General features: G+C 42.7%; 1 protein-coding gene across 4 annotated transcripts in view; it reads left to right on the top strand.

Annotated features, from left to right (window-relative positions):
• RNF144B (ring finger protein 144B) overlaps positions 1-14546 on the top strand; it is a 174185-nt gene extending 159639 nt beyond the window's left edge. For all 4 annotated transcript variants that reach the window (XM_036078119.2, XM_036078118.2, XM_078055731.1 and 1 more), the window contains exons 5-8: positions 3066-3270; positions 5304-5448; positions 9460-9549; positions 10911-14546. In XM_036078119.2, the coding sequence (XP_035934012.1) occupies positions 3066-3270; positions 5304-5448; positions 9460-9549; positions 10911-11051 (581 nt within the window). In that variant the 3' untranslated portion in view covers positions 11052-14546. The remainder of the gene's footprint in view (positions 1-3065; positions 3271-5303; positions 5449-9459; positions 9550-10910) is intronic.
• The last annotated feature ends 11145 nt before the right edge of the window (positions 14547-25691 follow it).

The raw sequence follows: 25691 nt of genomic DNA on the forward strand, positions 1-25691 counted from the left end.
CCAACCCCTGACCTTTACTCAAGGATAACTGTTTTTATGCTTCTTAGATATTCTGAAAATGTTAAAACATATTTCTATATATATATATTCTTATAAACATGGTTCATTTATACTCTTCCTCAATCCGCATTTTTGAATTGGCAGTATAACTTTGGGATCTTTCCATATCTTCACGTTGATTCACCTTATTTTAGAGCTACATAGTGTTCAACTATATGGATGTACCTTATTTGTCTACTAACCTACACAAAAACCTTATGGGTCTGGCGTAGTGTCTTAATTTTTTTAAAAAGGTTAATAAATAATAAAAATAAATTTTTATTATGGTAGATAAGGTTTTCTACAGGACAATATGTGTAGTATATATTTTATTTCTATTTGCATACACATTTCCATGTGCCTCACCTATAACCTCGGGTTGGAAAAGACTTTAAAACTACGTGCCGCAGGGGAAGAACAGTCCTTGTCTGACCTGGGCATTTGCTCACTATTGCTAGAGGTAACCTTATGGGTTGAGATGCTTTCATCTGCAAGGAACAGAATGCCGGACTTAGAAGTGCCTTAACCAGTGAAGGCGCTGAATTACCTCGCACACAGGAAATCCAGAGGTAGGCTGTTGCAGGTGTGGTCGACGTAGCGGCTCAACTTCTCCAACTCATGTAATTTTCCCCTCAGAGTTCCCAGAGTTGTCTTGGCCCAGGCATCACAGCTTCCCACGGCTGTGTTCAAAGGCACACAGACTGAAGGGAGATTCTTGCCTAAGGATCCGGAAGAAATCTAGTCCCAGAAGCCCCTTGACGGACCTCCCCTCACCTCCCTTTGGCCAGAACCAGGTCACATGACCACACCGTGGCTGCGCGGAAGGCTGAGAGCGCAAGTCTGCGGTGTTCCGTGTCCATGAACATGAGCGTTCTCAGCGAGGTGCAGTGGAAGGAGTTGGGACAGACGGTCCATGGATAATGCAGAGGTGGCTTGAGTAGCCGATACCATTTTTGGATAGAGTTAAAATCCATCTCCTGGTAACTCCACTTTGGATGTTGGTTAAGCTCTCTAAGCTATTCCTAAAGAACAAGACTTCTAACGAAATAAGTAGAAAGCTGTAATGTCTCCCTTTTGCCCCTTCCACCACCCTCCTTCGCATGATCATTCCTGTACTGTCAAAGTGGAGAAAAATACAGAGCATCGCTGTTTTCTGTGGCTCAGACTCTTCCCTTGCTTTTTGATTGGACTGTGTATCAGCTGCTTTGCTTCCTAAGGTTTTTGTTGTTGTTTTTTTTTTTATGGGAATTCATCAAAATTTGTAACTGCTCCCGTATTTATTGTTTCTGCTTTTATTGTGGCAATCAAGATACATGAAATAATAAGTTGGTAGAAACAAACAGGTCAGAATTTCTACCAAATAATTTGGATTAGAATTATGAGGACAAGTTGTATCCTTGTATCTTTTTAGGGTGATCCGCAGGGATGCTACAAATTTAACTATAATATGTGTCTTTCCTTTCCTTTCTCTTCTGTATTGTCAGTCTTTTAAAAGACCCGTGATTTAGAATGGGTGGTTAAGTAGGTAGGTGATGTGGGTATCCTTAGCTCTAATTTATATACCAGACTTCATTTCTCTGGACTTAGTGTTTGTGAAGCAGTTATAAGAGTTTGGAAAAAAAGTATCAATGGTGTGGAAATAAAAGGTCAGGACCTTGGAGCATAGGTCTATGTCACTGTCCCCTTGACTTTCTAACTAGCCTGTCCCAAACTTTCAGGGATTTCTTTCAAGGGCCCATCTCTCTTGGGGTCTGAGCACCTTTGAATCATAGGCTTCCCTTTTCTGATTTTATCTGGCTCATCATTCTCCAACCCCTATTCCCCAGAATCATTAGATAAGAAAATATGTGTAAGGATGCTCTTTTTGAATGAAAACCTATAATAAGCATGGATCCGATTGTTGCCTTTTCTAGATGAGAGATTAATGGAGACAGTGTTTGCTGGAACATTTTGGACTTATTTCCCCTGATACTGAATTTGTAAAATTATTACCTTTAAAACTAAGCTCATACTTAATGCCTTCATTTCCTTTGCGCACCACTCTTTGGGTCTGTTTCCCTCCTGTGTGGAAATTTCCAAGAATCATAAGCCTTAGGAGGTTTAAAACTGGAATCTCATTGGTTTAAAATTTGCAAAATACATTGGTTCAGAGAAAAAAGGGCTACTCTACTCAAATAACATCATTTTCACATGATATATTCCCTTAAAGGTCACATTATAAGACAAGAATGTGAGGTCTGTTATTGAATAGAAAAATGGAAAACTGCACAAGATTCGTAAACATTTGAATAGAATGACAGTCGGCTTACCCCCAACTCCATATTCTTTCCTACAGGCCACCTGGATGTGGCTGGTGTAGTGTATAACTGACTATCATTTTATGGTTTGTGAAACCTTTTGATTTTAGAGCATGTGAGTCTTTTACAAATGTCTCTAACATATGGTAGGACAACGGAATATCCAAATTGACAGCCAATCTGACTTCTTGGCTAAGCCACACCAGGCACTGTTTGGTCCCTAAACTATTTGATTTCTTTCTTGTTCTTTCAGTTCCCTCTAAAAAATAGTAAGAAACCTCACTACTTATTTCTCAGTCCCGGAAAGGACAAAATCCTTTTTTAATTTCTTTTTTCCTTTTGCTTCAGTAGGACCTTCAGGTCCAATTTTCCTCCAAGACAATGCCCCAAATAATTGTAGCAGGGACTTGAGATTTTTGCCTACTTTGAGTGCTGAAAGGCGAGAAGTATTCCAAAAGAATTGCCAAGTTTGGTTAGTGAGAACACTCCCTGTCTGTTCATAAGGGCAGTGGTGGCCTCTTCCACTAGCACCTACTTTGAGAAACATGGCAGGGCTGAGTGACCTTGAAGGTTTGGGTCCATTATGAAGATGAAGAGTAGAAATCACTGCCCTCAGTGGTACTAACCTTCCATAAATTTTAGCCTATAAAAGAGAAGAACGGAGCGGAGAAAGCCTGGGCCTGTATGAAAGACACACAGACCGTCCCATTTTCTTTGTTTGCGCTTTAGAAGTTCACCTGGACCCCTACCGAACATGGTGCCCCGTGGCCGACTGTCAAACGGTGTGCCCTGTTGCCTCCAGTGACCCGGGACAGCCTGTGCAGGTGGAGTGCCCCTCCTGTCACCTGAAGTTCTGCTCCTGTTGCAAGGATGCTTGGCACGCAGAAGTCTCCTGCAGAGATGGTCAGCCCATCGTCCTGCCAACAGAGCACGGGTAAGAAAGGAAGCCGTCTTTGGGATTAGTCACCGGTTTTCTCCGAAAGCCCAAACAGGTCGCCTGGAGAAGGAGTTCTCTTGTGATGGAATTTAGAGATTAGTTATTTCCCTGGGGAACTTCCCTGAGACGTGGCTCTGAATTGGGAAGTTGCTAACAAAGAGTAACTGACAGAGCCTTTCTAAGGGACTTTTAGGTACTGACCCCTGGACGATCTCCCTGAGACTGCTGAAATTAGGGTTTGTATACATTTTGATTCCTCTTCAGGTAGGGGGAGGCACACGGGCCACTGGTTTTCAATAGCAAAGCATGGCTTGTCCACAGCCTTTTGCTTAGGAAGCATGAGCACCTGCTATGGATTTACCTCGTTCTTCCTGCTTGCAAAGCGGTGCGGCAATTATTTTGTGACCCGACCATGTGGCAGCTTGTGAGGCGTGCCGATCCTGTCCAGGAGAGCACCACAGTAGGAACAGCAGCCCTTCAGGGCAGCGCAGTGCTCGGTGCACAGGCCACATCTCTCAGGACTTGGTGCCTAGAAGATGGTGCCAAGGCTCAGATTCTGTTATAGCGAGAAGCAATTAAATCTGTACCTTTCAGTACAGAGGGATTTTATGGCAGCAGAAAGGCCCAGAGCGAGAGACTTTTGTGCTCGATCCCTTGCTTTGCTTGAGGCTCTGGCTATTCTGCATGAGCAAGAGCAGAGGTACCGGTGTTCTGGTCCAGTTGGCTGACTCAGCCCGCACCCTCAGAGTGTGTAGAACCATGCTTCAGGAATAGTAGCACTACCTGGCTAGGATAGTGTGCTCGAATCTTGGACCAAACCAACCAAGAGGAAAAATAGATCTAGTGCACATGGCAGGCATGCGTCTTCTTAGCCAGGACCCTCTGCACATGGCAGTGAGGTGTGTGGGTGTCATGGGACAATGTGAAGATCCCAGAGGCGAGAGAGGTGGAGTTCTTTTTTTATTTTTATTTTTTAAGATTTTATTTCTTTAAGAGAGAGAGAGAGAATGAGAGGGGGGAGGGTCAGAGGGAGAAGCAGACTCCCCACTGAGCAGAGAGCCAATTCGGGGCTCGATCCTGGGACTCCGGGGTCATGACCTGAGCCGAAGGCAGACGCCCAACCGACTGAGCCACCCAGGCGCCCCGAGAGGTTGAGTTCTGACATTGTCGCTTGGTATCTGTGGGACCTCATGGAAGTCACTCAGCCTCTATGAGTCTGTTTCTCTATTTGAAAAAAAAAAAAAAGGTGGTGGTGGGGAAGAGAATTAAGATAGTAAGTGTCCCACTGCTCTAATAAGGTTATTGTAAGTACCAAATCCAATCCTGGATCCGACAACACTTTGCGAACTTGATGGCTCTGTGTGCTGGGGGCTGGTTTTGATGAACGGTAGCTAACGTGCAATGTAGCGCTGTGGCCCCCCTAACCTTCCCACCCCAATGTGTTCCACGTATTTTCCATGTCCCCTAAGGCTGTGAGCCTGTGCTGACCTATTCATCTGTCTGGAGCAGGTCTCTTTAATGAGACTGGGCATTTATTTTCAAATATTGATTATTGCCTCCCCCGACCTCTTCCATTTATTTATCGGAACAGATCACCAGAAAGAGTTATCTATGCTGTGTCAGATCCAGAGCTAGTTTTTCTGTTGTGTAGCAGAATGCTTGTGTTTTTGATTTAGACAGTTGTGTGCTCAGGGAATGAAATACTAATTTGGCAAAATAATAAATTAAGTCAGGTGTGGAAAATACAATTATATCATCACTCCAAGCCAAAGGTAAATAAATTAAGGTTCTTTTTTTGTTTTGAGTTATCCAAACAACTAATAATCTGTGTCTCTCCTATTTTTACCCCCACCCTCTTCCATGGAAGTGAATTAATCAGGAGCCCTAGGAATTCAGTTGGTGACCATAAAGTTAACTGTTGAATTAATTACACTCCGCCCACTCTTCCCCAGCCCTGGTTAGTGTACACCCTTGTGGTTCTAGCAGCATTCTTGATCCCCCCCATAATTTCTCACCCATTTTGTGTCTAGGGCCCTCTTTGGGACAGACGCAGAAGCCCCCATTAAGCAGTGCCCTGTTTGTCGGGTTTACATCGAACGCAACGAAGGCTGTGCTCAGATGATGTGCAAGAATTGCAAACACACGTTTTGCTGGTATTGTCTCCAGAACCTGGACGTAAGTTCCACTTGGAAGCGTCTTCTCCTGTGGTCTTTTTCTCCATCGTATCTGTGCAACCGTCAGGATCCTACAGGCTTTCCTTTTAAAATCTTGAGCCTACATTTGTCCTGCAAAAGAAGGTTATTTTTCTTAAGGATACTTTCTGAGCCTGCTACTTTATTTTTATTTATTTATTTATTTATTTATTAAAAGATTTTATTTATCTATTTGAGAGATAGAGCACACAAGCAGGGGGAGGGGCAGGCGGAGAGGGAGAAGCAGCCTCCCCGTGGAGCAGGGAGCCCGATGCAGGGCTCAATCCCAGGATCCCGGGATCATGACCTGAGCCGAAGGCAGATGCCCAACCAACTGAGCCACCCAGGCACCCCGAACCTGCTACTTTAGATGTCTAGCAAATGTCTCTTTGAGTCCCTTAGCTGTGTCAGCTTAGCTGTGAAGGCAGGCTTTTGTTTTAGGGACGTTCCCTGCTTTGGGGGGCAGTGTCTCCTTTTATCATGTAAAGAACTGTCAGTGTATTCATTTATTTTGCTGCTGTAACAAATCACCACAAACGAAGTGGCCTAAAACAGCACAAATTTATTGTCTTTAGTTCTGTCCTCTGGCAATCTGATGTGTGTCTCACTGGGTTAAAATCCAGGTGTCCTCAGGGCTGCATTCTTTTCTGGATTCCAGGGGAGAATCCATTTCTTTGCTTTTTCTAGCCTTTAGAAGCTGCCTGCCTTCGTTGGTGTGTGGCCCCTTTCTTCATCTTTGGAGCTAGCCACATCACGTCTCTCTGACCCCTTCTTCCATTGTCACGGCTCCCTCTGACCACAGCTGGGAAGCTGCTCTGCTCTAAGGGTGAGCTGATTAAATTGGCCACATCTGGATGATACAATGATTAGATTGGCCACATCTGGATGATACAGTGATTAGATTGGCCACATCTGGATGATATAGGCTGTTCTCCATCTCAGGCTCTTACTTTAAGCACACTTGTAAAGTCCCTTTTGCCATGTAATCACCATATTTTCTGCCTACCATAATTTGGTTCTCTTCCTCTTTTTGAATTTAAAGAAGAAAGCCACTCAAATCAATGGGATGTCTTAAATAACCACTTCATTCATTGGCACAACAGTGGTATTGCTCTCATTTGGTTAGGGATCCATGCCCAGATAAAGGGGTCTGCCCCAGTGATTCTTTCCCCTCACCATTCGTGAAACACGTCTTGCCCAGTTCAGGTGCAGCTCATTCAGTCCCGTGCCGAGGCCCATGGTAACCTCAGAGGTAAAAGGTGGTGTGAAGGACTGATGAACAGATCTTCCTTCAGTTCTGGTGTTTCTGCTAGCATGTGTGCTACCCCAAATAGGAATAGATAGTCCCTATTTTGGCAATCTGGACTCATGAAATATGTCCGTATCAGTGTGAGCCCTCTGTCATGGTGAGGTGGACATTCTTTTCTCAATTTTTCTTTCTTTCTTCTTCTTTTTTTTTTTTTTTACAAGACTTATTTATTTATTTTAGAGAGAGAATGAGAGCAAGTCAGCGCAAGTCAAGTCCGGGGGAAGGGTAGAAGGAGAGAATCTCAAGCAGACTCCATACTGAGCATGGAGCCCGAGGCGGAGCTCGGTCACACGACCCTGAGGTCACAGCCTGAGCCGAAATCAAGAGTCGGACGCCCAACCGACTGAGCCATCCAGGCGCCCCACTCAACTTTTCATTTCAATTGCTTGGTTTGCTTCAATTTGATGAGCAGCTCTGGTGATGCTTTTGTATCACACAGTCAGTGAGTCGGTGTGCGGTTAATACGGGATGCATGCTGGTCACCACATGCCTGATTTTTTACTGAAAATTAGCTAAGTTGTCTCAGATGACATCTGTGAGGAAGAATTTTAAACAGCCTGATCTCAGTATTTCAAGCACTGCTATAAATTGGGGGAAAGAAAACTGAATTTTAGACTGTGGAAGCTCGGCAGCTCAGGTTGAAAGAAGAAAAACACTTCTTTTTATTTTTATTTTTTAATACTATTTATCATAACCCCTTGAATTACAAGTATGTGTGATATTTGAGACCCATTATGATTCCAAACGTGTGGTACTCTGGGCGAGGTTTTCATTGATTGCACACCCCTGTGTTTTTACAAAGGAAAGAAATCTTTTCTATTTGCCTTCAGGTTTAACCAGAACATTAATTGGGTTCATATCCACAAGGAAGCTGAGCCCATGAGGTTCTTTTTAAGAGGCAAGAGTGTAAGGGAATAAAGATGTGTGCCAGATCTCCCCATCCTTTGGCTGCAATATGTTTGGGGTATGGTGTTGCAAAGAACACACTGTTCTGTTACTTGGACTGTTCCGGTGCTCGAGTTGAAATGGTACAGATGTTCAAAGGCTGGATACACAGACTTCAAATACTGAAGCATTTTTTTTTCTGGTCATTGTTTTCTGAGATCTCATTTTCTCATTTTCGCCAGGGGCACTGGCTTGTTGGTAATGATGTTTTTCTCTTGACAAGTGTTCTGTGTCAGATGGTGGTGTTGATCTTTGTTTATAGGAAAGTTTCAGAGCATGGGTATGGGAGCAGAATGATTGTCCAAGAGCCAAGCCCGAGACGGATGCCCAAACGGAATGATTTTTGAGTTTTGCTGGGGTGTCGAATTTGCTCCTGCCTTGGTCCTCATCCCTGCTGGTTCAGAGGATGAAGTGTTCTTAATCTGCTTTGGGGACCTCAGAGACTTGTCCCCTTCCATTATCTCTTCTCTCTCCTGTGCCTTCAATTTCCACTAACATCTCCATGTGCTCAGTGTGTCCCATTTAAAAACGAGTCACACTTTTCTCAAGCCTACATGTCTCCCTTACTACCATTCTCTCTCTCTCCTTCTCTTAGAAGCCAAGCCTCAAAACAGCATAATCACCTCTTGCTGTTGATACTTACCTCCAGTCTTTGAAGTGCGCTCAGCTGGCCACATCGTCACAGCCTTGACTGTGTTTTTCCAAGGCTTTGAGTGCTGTCTTTTGGGTAAAATCCAATGGATGTTTCAGTCCTCCTCTTAGCTAGATTCTCCCCTGCCTTTGATGTCTTGACCACCTCTGTTTCAGTGATGGCATCTCTTCTGCTTTCCTTCCACCTTTCTAGCCACTTCTGTTTCCTTTCCAGGTGCCTCCTTGACTCATGCTTTTTTCTTTTTTCTTTTTTTTAGAGTTAGATAGCAAGAACAGGGAGGGGCAGAGGAGGAGGGAGAGAGAGACTCTTAAGCAGGCTCTGCACTGGGCGTGGGGCTCGATCTCACCACCCTGAGATCATGACCTGAGCTGAACCCAAGAGTCAGATGCTTAACCAACTGTGCCAAAAAAAACAAAAAACAAAAAAAAAACCAACTGTGCCACCCAGGGTAGTCCTCCTTGACATCGTCTTTGCTTGCCTGTCTACACTGTCTCCCTCGGTGATCTCATCTACTTCTGTGGTTTTTCTCCACCCCATGTATGCTGATTCCCGTCTTCCCCAAAATTCTCATCTGTGTAATCAGGTGCCTTTTGAACAGGGTGGCTTGGATATCTCAAGTGTCCCTCAAGTTCAACATGTCCAAAGTGTGGCCATCGTCTTCCCAACAGAGTTCATCTCTCTGTTGTCGTTTTCTTCTCCTTCTTCCCACATCAAGTTAGCTACCTTCTCAGGACCCCATGTCTGCATTTCCCATCTCAGCTGCTGGCATTTTTTCTCACGTGCCCTCCACTCCCGATCCTCATTCCACGTCGCACCTGTCCTGGAGCCACCTTTCAGAGATGACTGGGCAGGACTCCAATCCTTTCTAGACTCAGTCAAGAGTCTCAATGATTATGATCCATTTTCACTCAGTGATGTGTCAACCTACTGAGATAGAGTCTAAAGATTGCAGCCTTGGAATCCCTGGAGGCTGCCATTTATATTCCCTGAAAGAACCTTTGCTTCCACCAAGGTGATCTGATGTGGTTAGTGTTTATGTCTCAGTTCAAAAGAGCGTGTATACTGAAACCTCTCTCTTTGTTTTTCAGAATGACATTTTCCTCAGACATTATGACAAAGGGCCGTGTAGGAATAAGCTGGGCCACTCGAGAGCCTCGGTGATGTGGAACCGAACGCAGGTACCCTGACCTTTAAGGGAGCAGGAGATAATACCAGACTCGGGATGGCTTAAAAAAACCCACCTAATCCTCCTCCCCACCCTGTTCTCTACTTACCCATGCCAGCCTGGGAGGTTCTGGGGAGCATGATCGCCTTGAGGATGAGTAGTAGAGGGCAGGGTGCTAGAGCAGCCCACTGATTACCAGTGACCGCCAGAATCGAGGCAGATACTCTTTCCTCTTGGAAAAATGGTAGGATGACTTTCCTAAAGCCCTGTAAGTCCTATTTCGTATAAAAGGCAGTGCTCTAAAATCCTGTGAGCCCCCGCTGTGGCTTAGATCCCTCTGCACACGCCATTGTGTGTTTCTGTGGCAGGTTCAAAGGGAGTCCTGGTTTGTTGGTTTGTTTATTTAATTTATTTATTATTTTTAAAGGTTTTGTTTATTTATTTGACAGAGCGAGACATAGCGAGAGCAGGAACACAAGCAGGGGGAGCAGTAGGTAGAGGGAGAAGCAGGCTACCAGCTGAGCCGGGAGCCCTATGTGGGGCTCGATCCCAGGACCCTGAGATCATGACCTGAGCCGAAGGCAGACGCTTAACTGCCTGAGCCACCCAGGCGCCCCTCCCCTGGTTTATTTTTAATAGTGCTTCATATTTATGAAAGACTCCGTTACCTTTAAGGGCATCAGTGCTAATAGCCTAGGAATCATTGTTAGCATCCCTATGAGGCTGTCCAGGAGACTCGGGTAGGGAGGGAGCCAACAGCAACAATTCGGGGTTACACGGAGCTTGTGCCGGAGCTCAGGTGAGCGTCCGGTTTCTTCCTCTCACCTCCGATCTAGTCCTTGCTGCGTCCCTGGTTTGTATCTGGTTCAGGTCACACGGGGCACTTGCTGAAAGGTCCCATAACTGTAACTGTTTCATGTGCCTGGGGTCGTGTCTTCGCTCAGGCTGCTAGAATAAATTGCCATAAAGCTGGGTGGCTTGAAAAATAGACACTTACTTCTCCCAGTCCTGGAGACGAGAAGCCTGAGATGAAGGTGCCAGGATTGGTTGGGTTCTGGCAAGGACCCTCTTCCCGGTCTGCAGGTGGCTTTCTTCCTGCTGTGTCCTCACCTGGTGCCGAGCTGGGGAGAGGAAGCAAGCCCTCTGATGTCTCTTTTCGTAAGGGCACTAATCCCATCGTGAGGGCTCCGCCCTCGGGTCCTAATTACCTCCCAAAGGCCTTCGTTTCCAAATACCGTTGTATTGGACATTGAGGTTTCAGCATAGGAATTTTCTGGGGGGTGGGGGATACAAACATTCAGTCTGTAGCTGATGGCTTAGTATACATATAGGAAGATCAAACTGCTGAAGTGGGCTTTTCTTCGGAATTTCCAGGTGGTGGGGATTCTGGTGGGATTGGGCATCATTGCCCTGGTGACTTCACCCTTGCTGCTCCTGGCTTCCCCGTGTATCATCTGCTGTGTTTGCAAGTCCTGTCGGGGCAAGAAGAAAAAGCACGACCCATCCACGACCTAAAGGCCCCCGCTCCTGTCCACGTGCCACAGACGTCCGGGCTTACAGTGAGAAGCACAGTGATAAAGCCCCACTTAGTGAACTTGCCTCCCCCTTGCCAAACTTTGAAAGTGCCTCTGTGTCCAGACTTTGAACTCGCCTGCCTGCCTTTGGCATCAGAAAAGGCCGAGCCCGTGTGAAGAGAAGGGCCTGGGTTCTGCAGTCTCGGCCGTGTCTAGGGAGCGTGTTGGGAAGCTTTGGGGTTGCCGAGAAGGAACGAACCCACCGTCATTTTATCCTCGGGAAGGATCCCGCTGGACTGTTCAAGTTCCAGCCAAATTCGAGGAGCCCGAGTGAACATTCAGTATCATGGTTGGCAACACACATTGTAACTGACCAGCTAGAGTCTGTTCTGTGTTGATTTGACCACCACGAGAAACATGGGAGAAACCCACTCCCCCGCCCCCCATAGGACGGAAAGGATAACACTGTTGAAGGGGAATTTGTCCTAAGCGCCTCGCAGCAGGCTGCTTATCTGGGGGAGCGGGTATGTTGGTTCTGCCTCTGCGGGCTCCCGGGCATGCTGTTCCAGGCATTCCCACAGTGACTTGGCAGAAACACAGTAGGTTTCTCCGTGTGTGATCTCAGCTTCAAGCAGGAGAAACTGCTGTGCAGACGGAGTTGTCCCTTCCAAGTGAAGGGGTTGCAGCCTGTAAAACAATGGGGTCTGATCGAGTAGCTCTCCCTTGGCAAGTGCAACTTTGGGAAGGTGATAAATTCTCCTCCTACAGCCGGTAGCTCTGTTTGACAGGATTGTTTTATAGGAAATACTGGTCGAGTGGCCGAGGTTAACCTTCATCATAGGAAACAGAGATCTTTCCTGAGCTCTGTGTTCATGCAGCCCACACATTTAGAGTTGGACCTAAAAGTACACACCGAGAGTGAGTATCAAAGTCCATGTGTACACCAGTCCACGTAAGTTGCTGCCTACCTAGAATTTCCATCCACTGGGCATGCGTGAGTCTATCCAGTGGTAGATAAATGTTTCCTCGAAGCCATTCTCTCTTTCCTTCTGGGACGAATGTGGTTTATTATAAATCAACCTAAAGGGTTTTCTTTTTGCATATTATATATGTAAATTTTGGTTGCAAGTTCATAACTTACCCAAAGGTATAGACTCATAAACCTAACTCTTTTAAAACAACGCCTAGTGTGATGTCATGCCATCTCCGTTTGTAAAAACACTGATAATCCAGTTATTTACATCTTTCCAAACACAACTCAGAACAGCTCTCTTCTCAGCAGAGTGTCGTATTGCTCTTTCAGCATCTGGTAGGGCAATCCAAATACTTTCTGTGTGTACAAGGCACTGATAAAACAACAAAAAATGTAAGAAATAAAATGTAAATGCTTCAAGTATCATAAATGCTTTGGGTTGGTATCGCCTTATTGCGACTTATTTTTCCTGTTATCCATCGGTCAGATTTTGAATAAACGGGTTTTGAAAAGACGATAACTTTTTCTCCATTGACAGGATTACATAATTGCCATTAGCCAACGTAGCCTGGTGCTTCATGAGAATATGTAAAATGCTCGTAGAGAGCCCTCCTTGAAACTAGGGACCCTGCATCAGGGACTGTCAGAACCCCTCATACTTTCCTGAGGTAACTGGGTAACTAGGTTATTAAATTGCTGCTATCCTGGACCTATTATTAAAGAACGATGCTTTGTCGATGTAATGGAATGTATCCTAAGTGGGGATGTGTATATTTAAGGAACTTTAGTTCACACGTACATATTGATATCTGATTTATGTATAGTACATCTCTTGGTCGTGTACATTTTTATTTACCATGTGTATAGAACATAGATGAGAACTCTGGGAAAACTTTGAATGGCAACCAACCAAAAACATTTTTAATCATTTTTTGGAAATTTCTCAATATTAAGTGTCTTTATTTTCCTTTGAAACTCTGTAAACGCTTCAGAACAAGAATACCCTCTTCTATCGATGTATTTCATATTAGTCTAAAGACAAGTGTACATATATTTGAATAATTTGCTTTGTCTTAACACTGCCTCATTATAGCAAAGGGCATTTATAACTGCTCAGGGGATCACAGGAGCTCAGCTGAATTTGCATTTTTGTGTCAAGAATGTCTGTCATGGCAATGTCCTTCAGCACGAGTGAACTCTCTAAGCTCGATTCCACAAAGAATCTTTAAACAGGAGCTGATTTCGAGTAACCTAACATCCTATGATATAAGAGGTGGAGCTCCCAAATTTGGAGTTAAAACATCCATACTGTTTCCTTGGCAAAACTGAAGGAACTTGTCTTCTCACAGAGAAACTGTAACAGAATCAGCTACTTTTTTTCTAGGGGCTAGGGAGTGGGGGGTTGTTTGTGAAACAGATTTTAAACAACTGGATTTAAGTTTTTCTGTGTTGAAAAGTGCCTGGAAAATCGTGACGTCTTCCTTATATAGCACATGAATTGGCCTGTGTGAGATTGTCAGAATCAAGGTTGGTGGGTTAGACCGAGATATATCTCTGGTGCATCAAAGGGCGAGATGTCAGTCGAGCTAGAAACTTTGTTTGCAAAGGAGAGAGCTGACAACTTCGCTAACAGAGACTGATGTTTTCATCTGGGATAATTGGCCACTGAGAGAGTTTAACCTGTCTCCTTCCTCTATCTGTCAGCCCCTCTTCTCCTAGTGATCCTCTTTCTGTACTAGGAAGAAATGTGGGTCTATGTGATCATGTTTGGATGTCGTGGCAAAAATCTTTGTGTTTGGAGTAGTATAGCCTATTTGAAATAGAAATCAATACTCCTTCACCAAATTGTAATCTAGATGTAATAACCTCCCCCCATCCAGAAACATTAACAGATAGAAGGGCACAACATCTAGCTGCTGCCCCTTCTGGGAATTTTTCTCTTGTTATTGGATAGGGAGGTGAGGGGGAAAGGCATATGGAAGCAAATTTTAGAGTCGTAGGCATTCTGTTTGTTCACGCAATGGGTGTTTGCTCTGGACTTGAAATCTCTTTTTCGATAAGGAGGCCTTTGAAAAACAAATAATTCACAGTGTGAATTTTCTTGTAGCCTGCATCACGAAAACTTTACCTATCTAGATTTGAAAATCTACATGTCTATTTGAATGTAAATCACTGTTGCTTGGAACGCCAAATTGTCTCTTAAAAATTATTCAGAATCTAACTATTATTTTACCCTTCTCTACACAGTGCTTGACTTATTGTTCATGAATGGATGCCTTTATGTATATAGAACCGTGTATATATGTGTAACTCTGAAAACAATTTCATAATGCCTTAGATGAGTGACATTTTATAAAGCTGTCCAATCGATATCTGTAGGCTATTACATCTCATGTTGATTCATGATCCAGAAAGTTTTGTTATGTATTTAAGAAGTTGCTGTTGTATTATATTTTTCCGAATTCTTTGAGAGGAAAATGGCTGTTTTAGTCTCTGTAGCCCCAATAAATGCAGAGCAGGAAAGCAAGTGTGGTTAACCTTTGTTGTGCTGCACGTTTCCAGACACATTCACTTTTATCCTCCAGGAACCAACGAAGCACTCTTAAATCCTAGGTTCAGAATTTACAAAAAGTACCCAAATCTGCGATACCATTTATGGAAATAACTCTTGCTACCTTGTTTGTTAAATAAGAGGAAGTATACTGCCTTCACTTGTTGCAGACATTTTTGTCGTAGTGGGATACGCCACCCTCTCAGTGCACAGGCATTGATCATTATCCAGAGAAATGACCAATAATGTAGGTCTTTGATCATCCTGATAAAAAATGCTGCCAGGCCTCAAAGCCATTAGTTCTACAAAATGAGGTTTGGGCTACGTGCTCTCTATGGTCAGTTTTAACCTTCCACAAGTCTGTTGGAGGAATGTATTTCCTCGTTAAGAATGTTAAGGGATTTACATTAGGGTTAACTTAAGGTCATTTCCATTTAATTAGTATTCAAGGCAGGAATCCCCAAACGCTGAGTGCCAGAAGTTGGTTACCAACTAGAACTTGTGTTTCTGCAGAACGGAAAGCTCACATTCCTATCTACCGGTGATGGTGCCTCTTTATTGATCATTATGTGGTTGTACTATGATCCTGGGGACAAAGACTTAGGATTGACTTGTAAGTCAAATTCCATTTTCTAATCATTCAGTTTCAAGGAAATCAGTAAGATCGTATTAAAAGATTTTTCGGTTATGGTTTCTTAATTTACTTAATCCTTTCCTAGAATGTCAACATTGTTTCATTTTTTTTAAAGTGTCGTTGTTTGCTAAACTTGAGTTTGCATCCCCAAAGAATGATTGAATGAACCATTTTATACAGCAGTGATTTTAATCAGTGCCCAAGTGGCAAGCTCATTGCTATGTAAATTATGAGCCTAGTGAATCTGAAGAATTATAATTAGGTTTTTCTGTAATTCAATTATTTTCGTCTGTTAGATAAAAATAAATTTATTTTTTTAGACCCTAAAGATAGTATCCAACTCTACATTATGAGAAAGAAATTAATTTCTTCAAATAATTCAATAGCAATTATACTATGTTTTATTTATATATATTTACATATACTTTTTAAAGAACTTTTGAGAACAATCCTGAGATAAATGGAGTAGATATTAGATCCATTTCATAAAGAAAGTAGTGGTTTATGTTCGTGTCTTGCCAAGGGTCACACTGTGATGAGTGGCAGCCAGAAAAAGAATGTAAGACTCCTTCAGAATACTTTCAACACTCTCATTAGTAATTTGGATCTGGCCTTCGTTCCGCTATCTGTGAGTACCAAGAGAATGAACTCCTCTCTCAATTATCTGCGCCAGTGGAGGTATATGTAAGAGAATTATTATTTCAAATAATCATTGAGCGTTCGTGCTTTTGTGTGTCTGACAGCGTGCCTGGGGCAAATGGCCCCCCTGAGGTCAACCCCAGTCCCTCCCTGGTTTAGGTAGAGGAGAAGGGCAAGGGAGGGAGGGTAAGTTGGTTAAGAAATAACTAGGTGGTGTGTATCCTGCTAACAGTGGAATGAGAATTACAGGTGAGTCCGTGTACTTACTTCAGATGCCAACATGTTTGTTTGCCTCTTTTCTACAATATAAAGTATATGCCCACAGCCTCCTTTGATGTTGACAGTCAACACTCAAAGCGATTGTTAAATCCAAGTCCTCTCCTTTTAACATTACCGGCTCGTGCTATAATGTGTATTTGTGGCTGATCGTTAAATCCGTCAATTGGCGAAAAACAAGAAATGGGGCTCTAAATAATGAACTTATTGAATGAATTCCTGATGTGTATAAAGAAGTTGTGCTTCAAATTCCATTTTCTGCCTCTATGTTTTTCAATTTTACCAATACAATTTTATCCTTTTTTTTTTTTTTTTTTGTATGTTGAAACTAGAATTTAGGCTTTAGATGAGAAGGGAATAAAGTCTCTTCACCTTGATGATTGAAGGGGCATATTTTCTTTTTGGAGGAATGGGGGGGTGGTTCATATTAATGCCACTGAATGCATTCAGATAAAATGAATGTGAAGTTTTTCTCGAATTGTGAGACTTCTGATCATTGATCAGTCTGGACTTAGTTTTTAAAGCCAGTCCCGTTTGTTTAACTAAAAGCAAACAAGTCCAGTAATCCACACACCGCCCTGCATGATGTGTCCTGAATTCCAGCCTGGCCCTGGGACTTTGGCATCACAAGGGCACGTGAATGGAATGTCGGGACAGGATTGGCAAATCTGATGTCACCCTGGGCACGGAACAAGCAGGCAGTGTCCTCTGTTCTCCCTGCCCCCTGCCAGTCCAGACGGTGTGGGGGTCGGGACAGACACCCAGCTCCTCGCAGTAAGATGACATTGCTCTTGATGGGTGGTGTGGTCCGGGGCCAACCGTTTATCCACATTGTCATTTCCTCCATCCTGGCTCAGGCGTAGAGGGTCAGATGAGATCACAACTGTCAGAGGGACGTTGTTTTTTAGGAGGTGTGAGGAGGTGTGTGCTCTATGGCCATGAGTGTGGGTGACCAGTTTTCAGCCAGACCCTGCTCCCAAAGGAGAAGAGGGGGACTAATACATTTCAAGCTCGTGGATGTATGTTGAGGGAAGAATAACCTCCTCAGAAAATACATCATCTTTCTAGATTTAAAAAATGCCTTTATGTTGCTTTTTCACAAGGAAATGTTTCACAGATAAATATTTATCTAATTGTGTGCTCAATTAAAATGAAAGCTATGTGGATAGAAAAATGCAGAATTCGTATCAGCGCAATGATTTTGGTGGGGGGGGCAGTTTACAGTAAAAACTTACAATTACACAATTCCATCTGGTATGCAAAGTACTTTCAAACACATTTTCTTTTGCTCTTCCTACCACTTTATCAAGTACATATTAATACAGCCCTCTCCCAACTGACAGGTGGGAGGTAAGATTCAGGGGTTAGGTGACATGGCACAGGTCATACGGTGGGTTAGTGGCGAAGCTGGAAACATCTTTCATGAGCCATGAGGACCTCTTAGCATTATTTTAATTTTTTTTAAGTGTCTTGAAGCAACACGTTTATTAACCGCAGTTTCTGTACATCAGAAATTTGGCATGAGGTGGCCGAGCTCTCTGCTCAGCATCTTGCCAGGATCAAGGTCTTGGCTAGCTATTGTCATTTGGGGCTCGGAGTTCTTTTCCAAGCTCATTGATTGTTGGCAGAATTCAGTTCTTTTTCATGCCTTCCTTGTGGTCCCGCGTACCTTCAAGCCACGTTGAGGTGTCAAAAGTTCAGAAATAGCAGAAGTAAAACCAACGAATCACCTGAGAAATAATTAGTAAAAGTTTATTGAGCACACACCAAAAAGACAGTTTGCCAACCAGGAGCACTCACTGAACCAAAACGGAATGAGGTTCATTGTTCTATTGTTATAAAGCAGCTTAAATAGTGAGAAAGCAGTGTCTATTCTTCACAGAGATTGTTTGTAATAGTAGCATTCCCTTAAATGAAAATGAATTGGTCAGTGGCTGCCTCATACCAGCCTTGGGAAGTAGTTCAAGTTTTGCATATAATTTTCAGAGGTATAAGCAAGAAATGACCCAGGTCAAGTTAGTCTGGCAAAGTAAGCTAAATTAAGCTTTGTTTGTATGACTAAACTGGTTTTAAACTGCAGTTCAGGGAATTTTCTTTCTTTCTTTTTTTAAGATTTTATTTATTAGAGAGAGAGCACAAGCAGGGGAAGTGGCAGGCAGAGGCAGAGGGAGAAGCAGGCTTCCCGCTGAGCAGGGAGCCTGATGTAGGGCTCGATCCCAGGACCCTGGGATCATGACCTGAGCTGAAGGCAGACGCTTAATCAACTGAGCCACCCCGGCGCCCCAAGCAATTCAGGGAATTTTCAAGACTGGTCTCTGTTTTTATTTTAATAATTCCCCCCTTTTGGTCATTCTCTTAGCAGGCTGAGAGTATTATCAACTAGTATGGTGTTATTCTGTGTTACCACTATTGATGTAGTCAGGTTGAAGAATCACACATTTGAGGTTTTTGTCCAGTTGCATCATCAGGCCAAGATGTAATCAACATCTTCATCACTTCTGTGGTTATTGTTGGTTTCATCCAGTTGTCTGATCCTGACAGATACCATTTGGCATGTGAGTGGCTGCCGACGGGTGTAAAGCCCTAGAGAATACATAACACACTGGAGAAGTTGATATGATGACTATAAAAAGAGTAATAGCTAAGGATTGCAAAATTCTCTAGAGCAGAGGTTCCCAGGAGCCAAGATTTAGCCAATTAGATAACTCAAATGGGTTATAATTCTTGAACTTACGTACATAGGCACAGCACGACGTATTAGCAATCACATATCCTCATGATTACTTAGGATAGGATGAACCTGAGATGTTTTGTTTCAAGAGGCGGTACTGTAGGAGGGCTTCCACCTAAATTAGGCTTCTCTATGGTGTGAGCAAGCAGGTAATTTAATGAGAGACATGTCTATGGAATAAAAGGTAAACAAAGGTTGATAGTTCAAGCAGATTATAAAACTTGTTTATGAGTTCGGAGAGCAGCCTGTTGAGAAGATTTCTGGACGTTGGGTCGTGAGCATCTTCAGATGGGGCGAGGGCAGGTAGTGGACATCTGTCAGGTTTTCGGGTTTGCGATGTGAATGTTTCTGATGATGTTTCTGAGTGGCCACATTGCAATAGGCACGAGCTACCGCACCACCCATGAGCTGTTGCGGTGATTTCTCTGAAGTCTTTATCAAGTAGTCCAGCTTTAGCTTCCGTGGTTTCTGGGAAAGAGCAATTTTAGTTTCATAGCAATTCCAAGTCAAAAGAGTGGGAGAAAATTGGAAATGTTAGCTTTTGGAGAGCTCTAGCCAAATATTGGAGGGGAACTAGGAAAATTCAGAGTTCAGCCCAGTTTATAGGTAGAACACAAAACCTCAAAGACAACGAACAACTTCGAATCTGATATCCATAAATATCAGATAATTTTCCTCTATATAATCATCTTCCTTTTCATGAAAGATAACCACAGTAGGTCTTATTGGTCTGCAGATTACACTTGTCCTGATTATTTACATAATTGCAGCAAGAATAGTGATTGACCACGTAGGCTGTTTTAAACCTGCTTTGCTGGAGCTCTTCATAAGGAATCTCAGACTGGACATTCAAAAGTCACTTGAGGCCAGGAAGCTGAGCCAAGGCCTTGTCCAATCGTGTCCTGTTTCAAGGAGAACAGATTCTTATTGAACTTACGCAAGTATATATTGTGTTATGAAAATAGGAACATTTAATAAGAGTTTCTGAATTCTGGAGGGATCAAGAAGGGAGAAAGAGATAAGCGTTTCAAACTTTGTTGCAAAGATACACTCTACCAAATTGCTGTAAGTTATAGAGAGCTTAAAAGAGGAGAAAAAGGGGTCCTTTAAATCTAGGAAACAAAACACTGAAGAACTAGCAGTGTTTTAAATGGAATCATAAAAAGTTATAACCATCTTCATCAGTTCAGTCAATCCACTGTAATTATTCCTGCTTTGCTTCTTCTTGGGTTAGCAGCTTTATGAATCAATCAGTTTTCCATCAGAGTTTTAGCAATTCTTACCCAGTTTGGTGTTATGATCTTCAAGTTCTCAGAAACCTGCATTTTAGGATACTTGTCAGGTCTTTTCCACGAATCTCTCTGAAGATGGAGTACTTTTGTTTACAGTTCATTGTAAATGCTCTCAGAGAAGAATCAAGAGTAAAAAAATAACTGTCTATAAGTGACAAAAGACTTAAAAATGGCCATGGTTAAAGATCTGATGAGAGTTCATTATAATGCAATTGACAAGGGAATGTGGTTATTTCTATGACATACATTTAAAAATTATGACTGATAACATTATACCAGGACATGTTAGATTTTAGGACTTTCATACAAATATCCCCTATAGAAAGTTTAGCATCACTTCTTATTTATTTTCTATCAAATTTAACATGTACAAAAAGTTACATAGCTGTAAAAAAAATTTAGCTCTTTTACTAGAGAAGACTCCGTTTTCTTACATAACCAAGGACCTGACCAAGACAAAACACAGAATCTCAGTTTTCTAGGCAGATTACATTAAAGGTAAAGAAAAAACTTTGCTTACAATTTCTTATTTAAGAGCAGACCAATAATCTAAGAAAACTTTGTCCCTTTAACAGTGAGAAAACCAAATTCAAATTTTACAGCAGTGTACTTTTGACATTAAAACTCTCCTTTTTTTTCTTTTTAACTTAAATAAATCCATTCCGATCTTAGTCAGACTTGACCACACATAAAATTTCTTTCTCAAGGTTCCTTTCCCACAAACCTACAACTTTCTATATCCATTCAGCTTTTGTCCTCTTTTTCTTTTCTTATTCTGGAAAAATCATTTTACTTTAGGACAAAATTGCTTTCTTTTTTCCTTTACCAAAAACAGCCAACCAATCAACCTCATGTCCTTCAGGCCTTTCCTTTAATATTAAAAAAAAATCTATTTTCCTTACCTGCTTTTCATATACAGTCATTTTCTTCCATTTTTATTATTTCTAGCAGTTTTATTTTTACATATGGATTATAAATTTTAACTCTTAATAATCTTCACTTTCCAGAGAAACCTTGGAAGCAAGCAATTGTGAGCTATCATCTATTAGTATCTCGTAGTAGATTAGCAATTTATAAATACATTTCATAATTTCTAGAAGTGTGTTCTTCCTCATAATGAAATTTTCGGGACACCTGGGTGGCTCAGTTGGTTAAGCGTCCTCCTCTTGATATGGGCTCAGGTCATGATCTCAGGGTCCTGGGATAGAGCCTGCCTGGCCTCCGCACTCAGCAGGGAGTCGGCTTGAGGGTTTCTCTCTCTCCCTCTGCCCCTCCCCCCCACTCGTGTGCATGCGCGCACACCCTCTCAAATAAATAATCCTTAAATTTTTTTTTCATTGTGGCATAAAACATGTTCACTAATAAACCTAAATATCTTCTGCCTCTCTATCAAAAATTAAAAGTCCAAAGTAAATACACTTATCTTTATCATTTAATGTTTACCTTATTTTTAAATGACTTACATATTCAATAAATATCTATTATTCGGTTTAAGTTAGACGTTTTTTTATTTACATTTATTTAATTACTTGCTTTTACAATTATGTTTGGATTAGACACGAAACAGCTAATCATTATCTTTTTTTAATTTTTTTTTTTTTTTTTAAGATTTTATTTATTTGCGAGAGAGAGAATGAGAGACAGAGAGCATGAGAGGAAGGAGGGTCAGAGGGAGAAGCAGACTCCCCGCCGAGCAGGGAGCCCGATGTGGGACTCGATCCCGGGACTCCAGGATCATGACCTGAGCTGAAGGCAGTCGCTTAACCAACTGAGCCACCCAGGAGCCCCACGGCTAATCATTATCTTAAGATGTTTTTCTTAAATGTTCAATTTCAGGGTTGATAAGAAAGCAGTGAGCTCATGGGCTCTCTGGGTACCAGACCCATTCGCTCACTCGCCTCAGATTCATTGGGGGTATTTTTTGGATCCCATTTCTCATGCCACGAAATGGCAAAAGTTCAGAAATAGAAGTGAAACCAGTGAATCGCCAAAGTAGTAATGAGTAAGAGATTACTGTGCACACACCAAAAAGAAAGTTTGTAAACCAGGAGCACTCAAACTAAAAGATGGAATGTTAGGCTCAGCAGCATATTGTGATAAAGCAGCTTATATAGTGAGAAAGCAGTGATTGATTATAATATTAGAATTTTCTTAAATGATAGGGAATTTGTCACTGGTGACCTCCTATGAACCTCAGGGAAGAGTTTTGCTTGCGATTTTCAGAGGCACAAGCAAGAAATGACCCAGGTCAAGTTAGCCTTGCAAAATAAGCTAAATTAAGCTTTGTTTGTATGACTAAACTGGTTTTGTCTGCTTGGGGGAATTTTCAAGGCTGCATTCTGTTTGCATTTTATTTTAACTGAGTTCTTCTCATAGTCACTTCAGATCTCTTTGACTTTCTCTTCTGCTCCATCTCTGATTTCCCTGAAAGGGGCAAAGGAGGACATGTTTATGGTGGTCATTCTCAGTGGGTGATTTAGCCTTTGGCTGTTTTGTTTCCCTGCTCTGTGAAGCCAAACACTTCACAGACATGATGCTATCAGCTGAAGAGTTCACAAACTCAGGGAAGAGTTAAGAGCAAAACCCAGCTTTCCTACAGGGAGACTGTTGGTCTCCAGTTTCAGTTGAACCTGGTGTGGCCAAGGTGTGAGCAGCATCCTTGCTTCTGGCTGGGAGGTCCTTTTGGTCTTTCCGGGAGACAGAGTTTCCCAAATGGACTTAGAGGAAAACCTGATCTCATGTTTTTCAACAAAGCTTCAGAAGCTTCAGGATTGGATTGACTCTTGTGTTGGTTTCAGAAGGGACAAGGCCTTGTGAGAGCTGTTTTAAAGTACAGGATGGTGTTTCCACTCAAGTCAGACCACTAAAGCAAGGGATTTGAGTTAATCCGTTGCTGCGTGTTGTTGAGGGGCCTGCACCAGAAATCAAGGTCATCTGCTCCTTCTCTCTCCTGCCCAGTGCAGGAATGCAGACCCTGACCAGGTGTTTTAAGCTAGAATGGCCATTCTGAGTAGAGATGGAGGAGTAGAGGGAGGTGTGAGAGCGCTATTAGCCCCTTGTGGCTTTGGACGATATACAAGTTATCTTGGCTCCAGTTTCCTCATCTAGACAACTGGAAGTGACTGTTTTCTAGATCCAATTCAAATCTAATTTTTTGTGTAAGAAGGAAAAGATCACCAGCCCCCACTGCGAGTTTCATCTGCATGAGAGTAGTTAGCACAAGGGAACTTCTTATTAGACGAGGAACTGGTAATTGCCAGAAGCAGCTTCCAGGCACCAAATTATGGATAATTCCAGATGCCTGTGAAAAATATTACCAGTTTATTTAAAATAAGCAAATTTAAAGAACAATGGTTCAACTTCATGGTTTGTTTATAGCTCTCAATGGCTGAAAAGACTTACAGCAAAAGTTGCTTGGGGAATTTCCAGGGACATGTTTCTTTTAGTATTTATATTAGAGACGTCAGAACCTCATTATCCTTATTTGAAGCACACAATGGATTATATATTCTGCGTGTATCAGTCTTAGGATTCTTCTTAACATTCAGTTGCTTGCTGTTGATTAATTTTTCTCTATGATTCTGGTACACATTCCTTGTTCTATGAGTTAAATTTAAGGTATATACCTATGTGTGTTGATGGATAGGATAGTATGTGAAAATGTGTGTGTGTGAACAAGTAGTAAATACATAGGTGGATAGGGGTGCCTGGGTGGCTCAGTCATTAATCGTCTGCCTTCTGCTCAGGACATGATCCCAGGGTCCTGGGATTGAGCCCCGCATCCGGCTCCCTGCTCTGCGGGAAGCCTGCTTCTCTCTCACTCCCCGCCCCCCCCCCCCCGGGGTTCCCACTCTCGCTGTCTCTCTCTCTGTCAAATAAATAAATAAAATCTTAAAAAAAAATACATAGGTGGATAGCTGGTACATCTACTTAGATACAGTGAAATTTTTATTCAGGCTGAAATAAATTCTACTTTCAAACGTAGAACACAAAACTACTTCCGGATTTCAAACAGTAAATTAAGAATTAAAAGTTACATAAATATTTTTAAGTGCTTTAAAAAACATTTTGATTTTTAAACTAGAATGTGTTTATTTTTCCATGGATTGCTTGAAACCCACAATAAGCTGTTCTTCACAGAGGATGGCTCTCATTTGTGACAAAATGTTTCCACTTAGGGCTTTTAACATTGGAGAGTAACATGTTTAAGAGTGGTCCTACTAAACTTATTTCTAGTATTTATATCAGATGTCACAAATATATCATAGCTGTAGCCGAACCCACGTGAGTTCCCTCCTTGGTGAGTCCCAGATACAGCGGGTGGAATGGTCCCACAGAGGAAACTTTATTTGCAGCAAATAAGATCACCGAGATTAACTTCCAAAGCCGTGACTCCCTGAGCAGGGGTGGATGAGTTCCTTTTATTGAGGGTTAGGGTGAGTATTTAGACAGGGAAGCCTTGGCATCAGATGTAGAGGCGGGCATCTGGTCGCGCATGCGCCTTAGGGAAACACGCCTCTACATACATTGCACGTTATGTAAATGAGGCTTGCGCTCCTCCTTGGGCCGAGAGTTTAGTATTATGATGAGGTAAAGGTCGTTGGTCCTTCTAGAGGTCACGGCATGGTCCATCTGCGCAGGTGCACGTCAGGGGTTCCGCTCAAACTGGTGTGGGTGGTCCCGGCGGGCTGGAGGTCCCGGCAGGGAGGTGGCTGTCGCTGGAGGGGCGGTTTCTCTTTCCATTTGCCTGAGTTCAGAGAGAAGCTGGAAAGAAGAGCTTACGGAAAAACGTGGGACGAAGGTGGGTGAATACAAGCAGGTGGGCAGTGAAGGTCAGGTCTTGGGGTCTAGCTGGTGACAAATCCCTCCTCTAGTATTTTCCTGGTCCTCATTCTTGAGCGGCACAAGGAGAAAGTCCCTTTTCTGTAGCTATTCACTGCTGGACATGGACGGAGTCATAGGAATTGATAGAGGAGCAGATGATCTCTCGGCTAGCTTCAGGCATGTCTGTGGGTCACCAGCTTTCCCCCACGCCGCTCATATCCTTGTGTTATGACTATATGTAATTTGATGATCTCTATGCACGTGGACCCAGATAGTACCCAACAGTTAAGTATGCGAGGTCCAATCAGTAATAAAAGCAGTCTTCAGTTTGTTTCCCTCTGCTATGATCCTCCCGAGATTTACTAGGGAATTTAGTTCCCAAGGATGCTCTAGTGTGTTTATGGCTTTTTGCCTCTCTAGGATAATAGTGACCAGGACTGACATCAAGAAGGTGTTCATTTTATTTATTTATTTATTAAAGATTTTATTTGTTTATTTGACAGAGAGAGACACAGCGAGAGAGGGAACACAAGCAGGGGGAGTGGGAGAGGGAGAAGCAGGCTTCCCGCTGAGCAGAGAGCCCTATGTGGGGCTCGATCCCAGGACCCCAGGATCATGACCTGAACCGAAGGCAGACACTTAACGACCGAGCCACCCAGGCGCCCCAAGAAGGTGTTCATTTTAAAATCAGACCAAGGTAGAGGGGACTAGAGTATTGTCT

The sequence above is a fragment of the Halichoerus grypus genome, chromosome 9 (genome assembly GCF_964656455.1).
Source record: "Halichoerus grypus chromosome 9, mHalGry1.hap1.1, whole genome shotgun sequence".
Lineage (NCBI taxonomy): Eukaryota > Metazoa > Chordata > Mammalia > Carnivora > Phocidae > Halichoerus > Halichoerus grypus.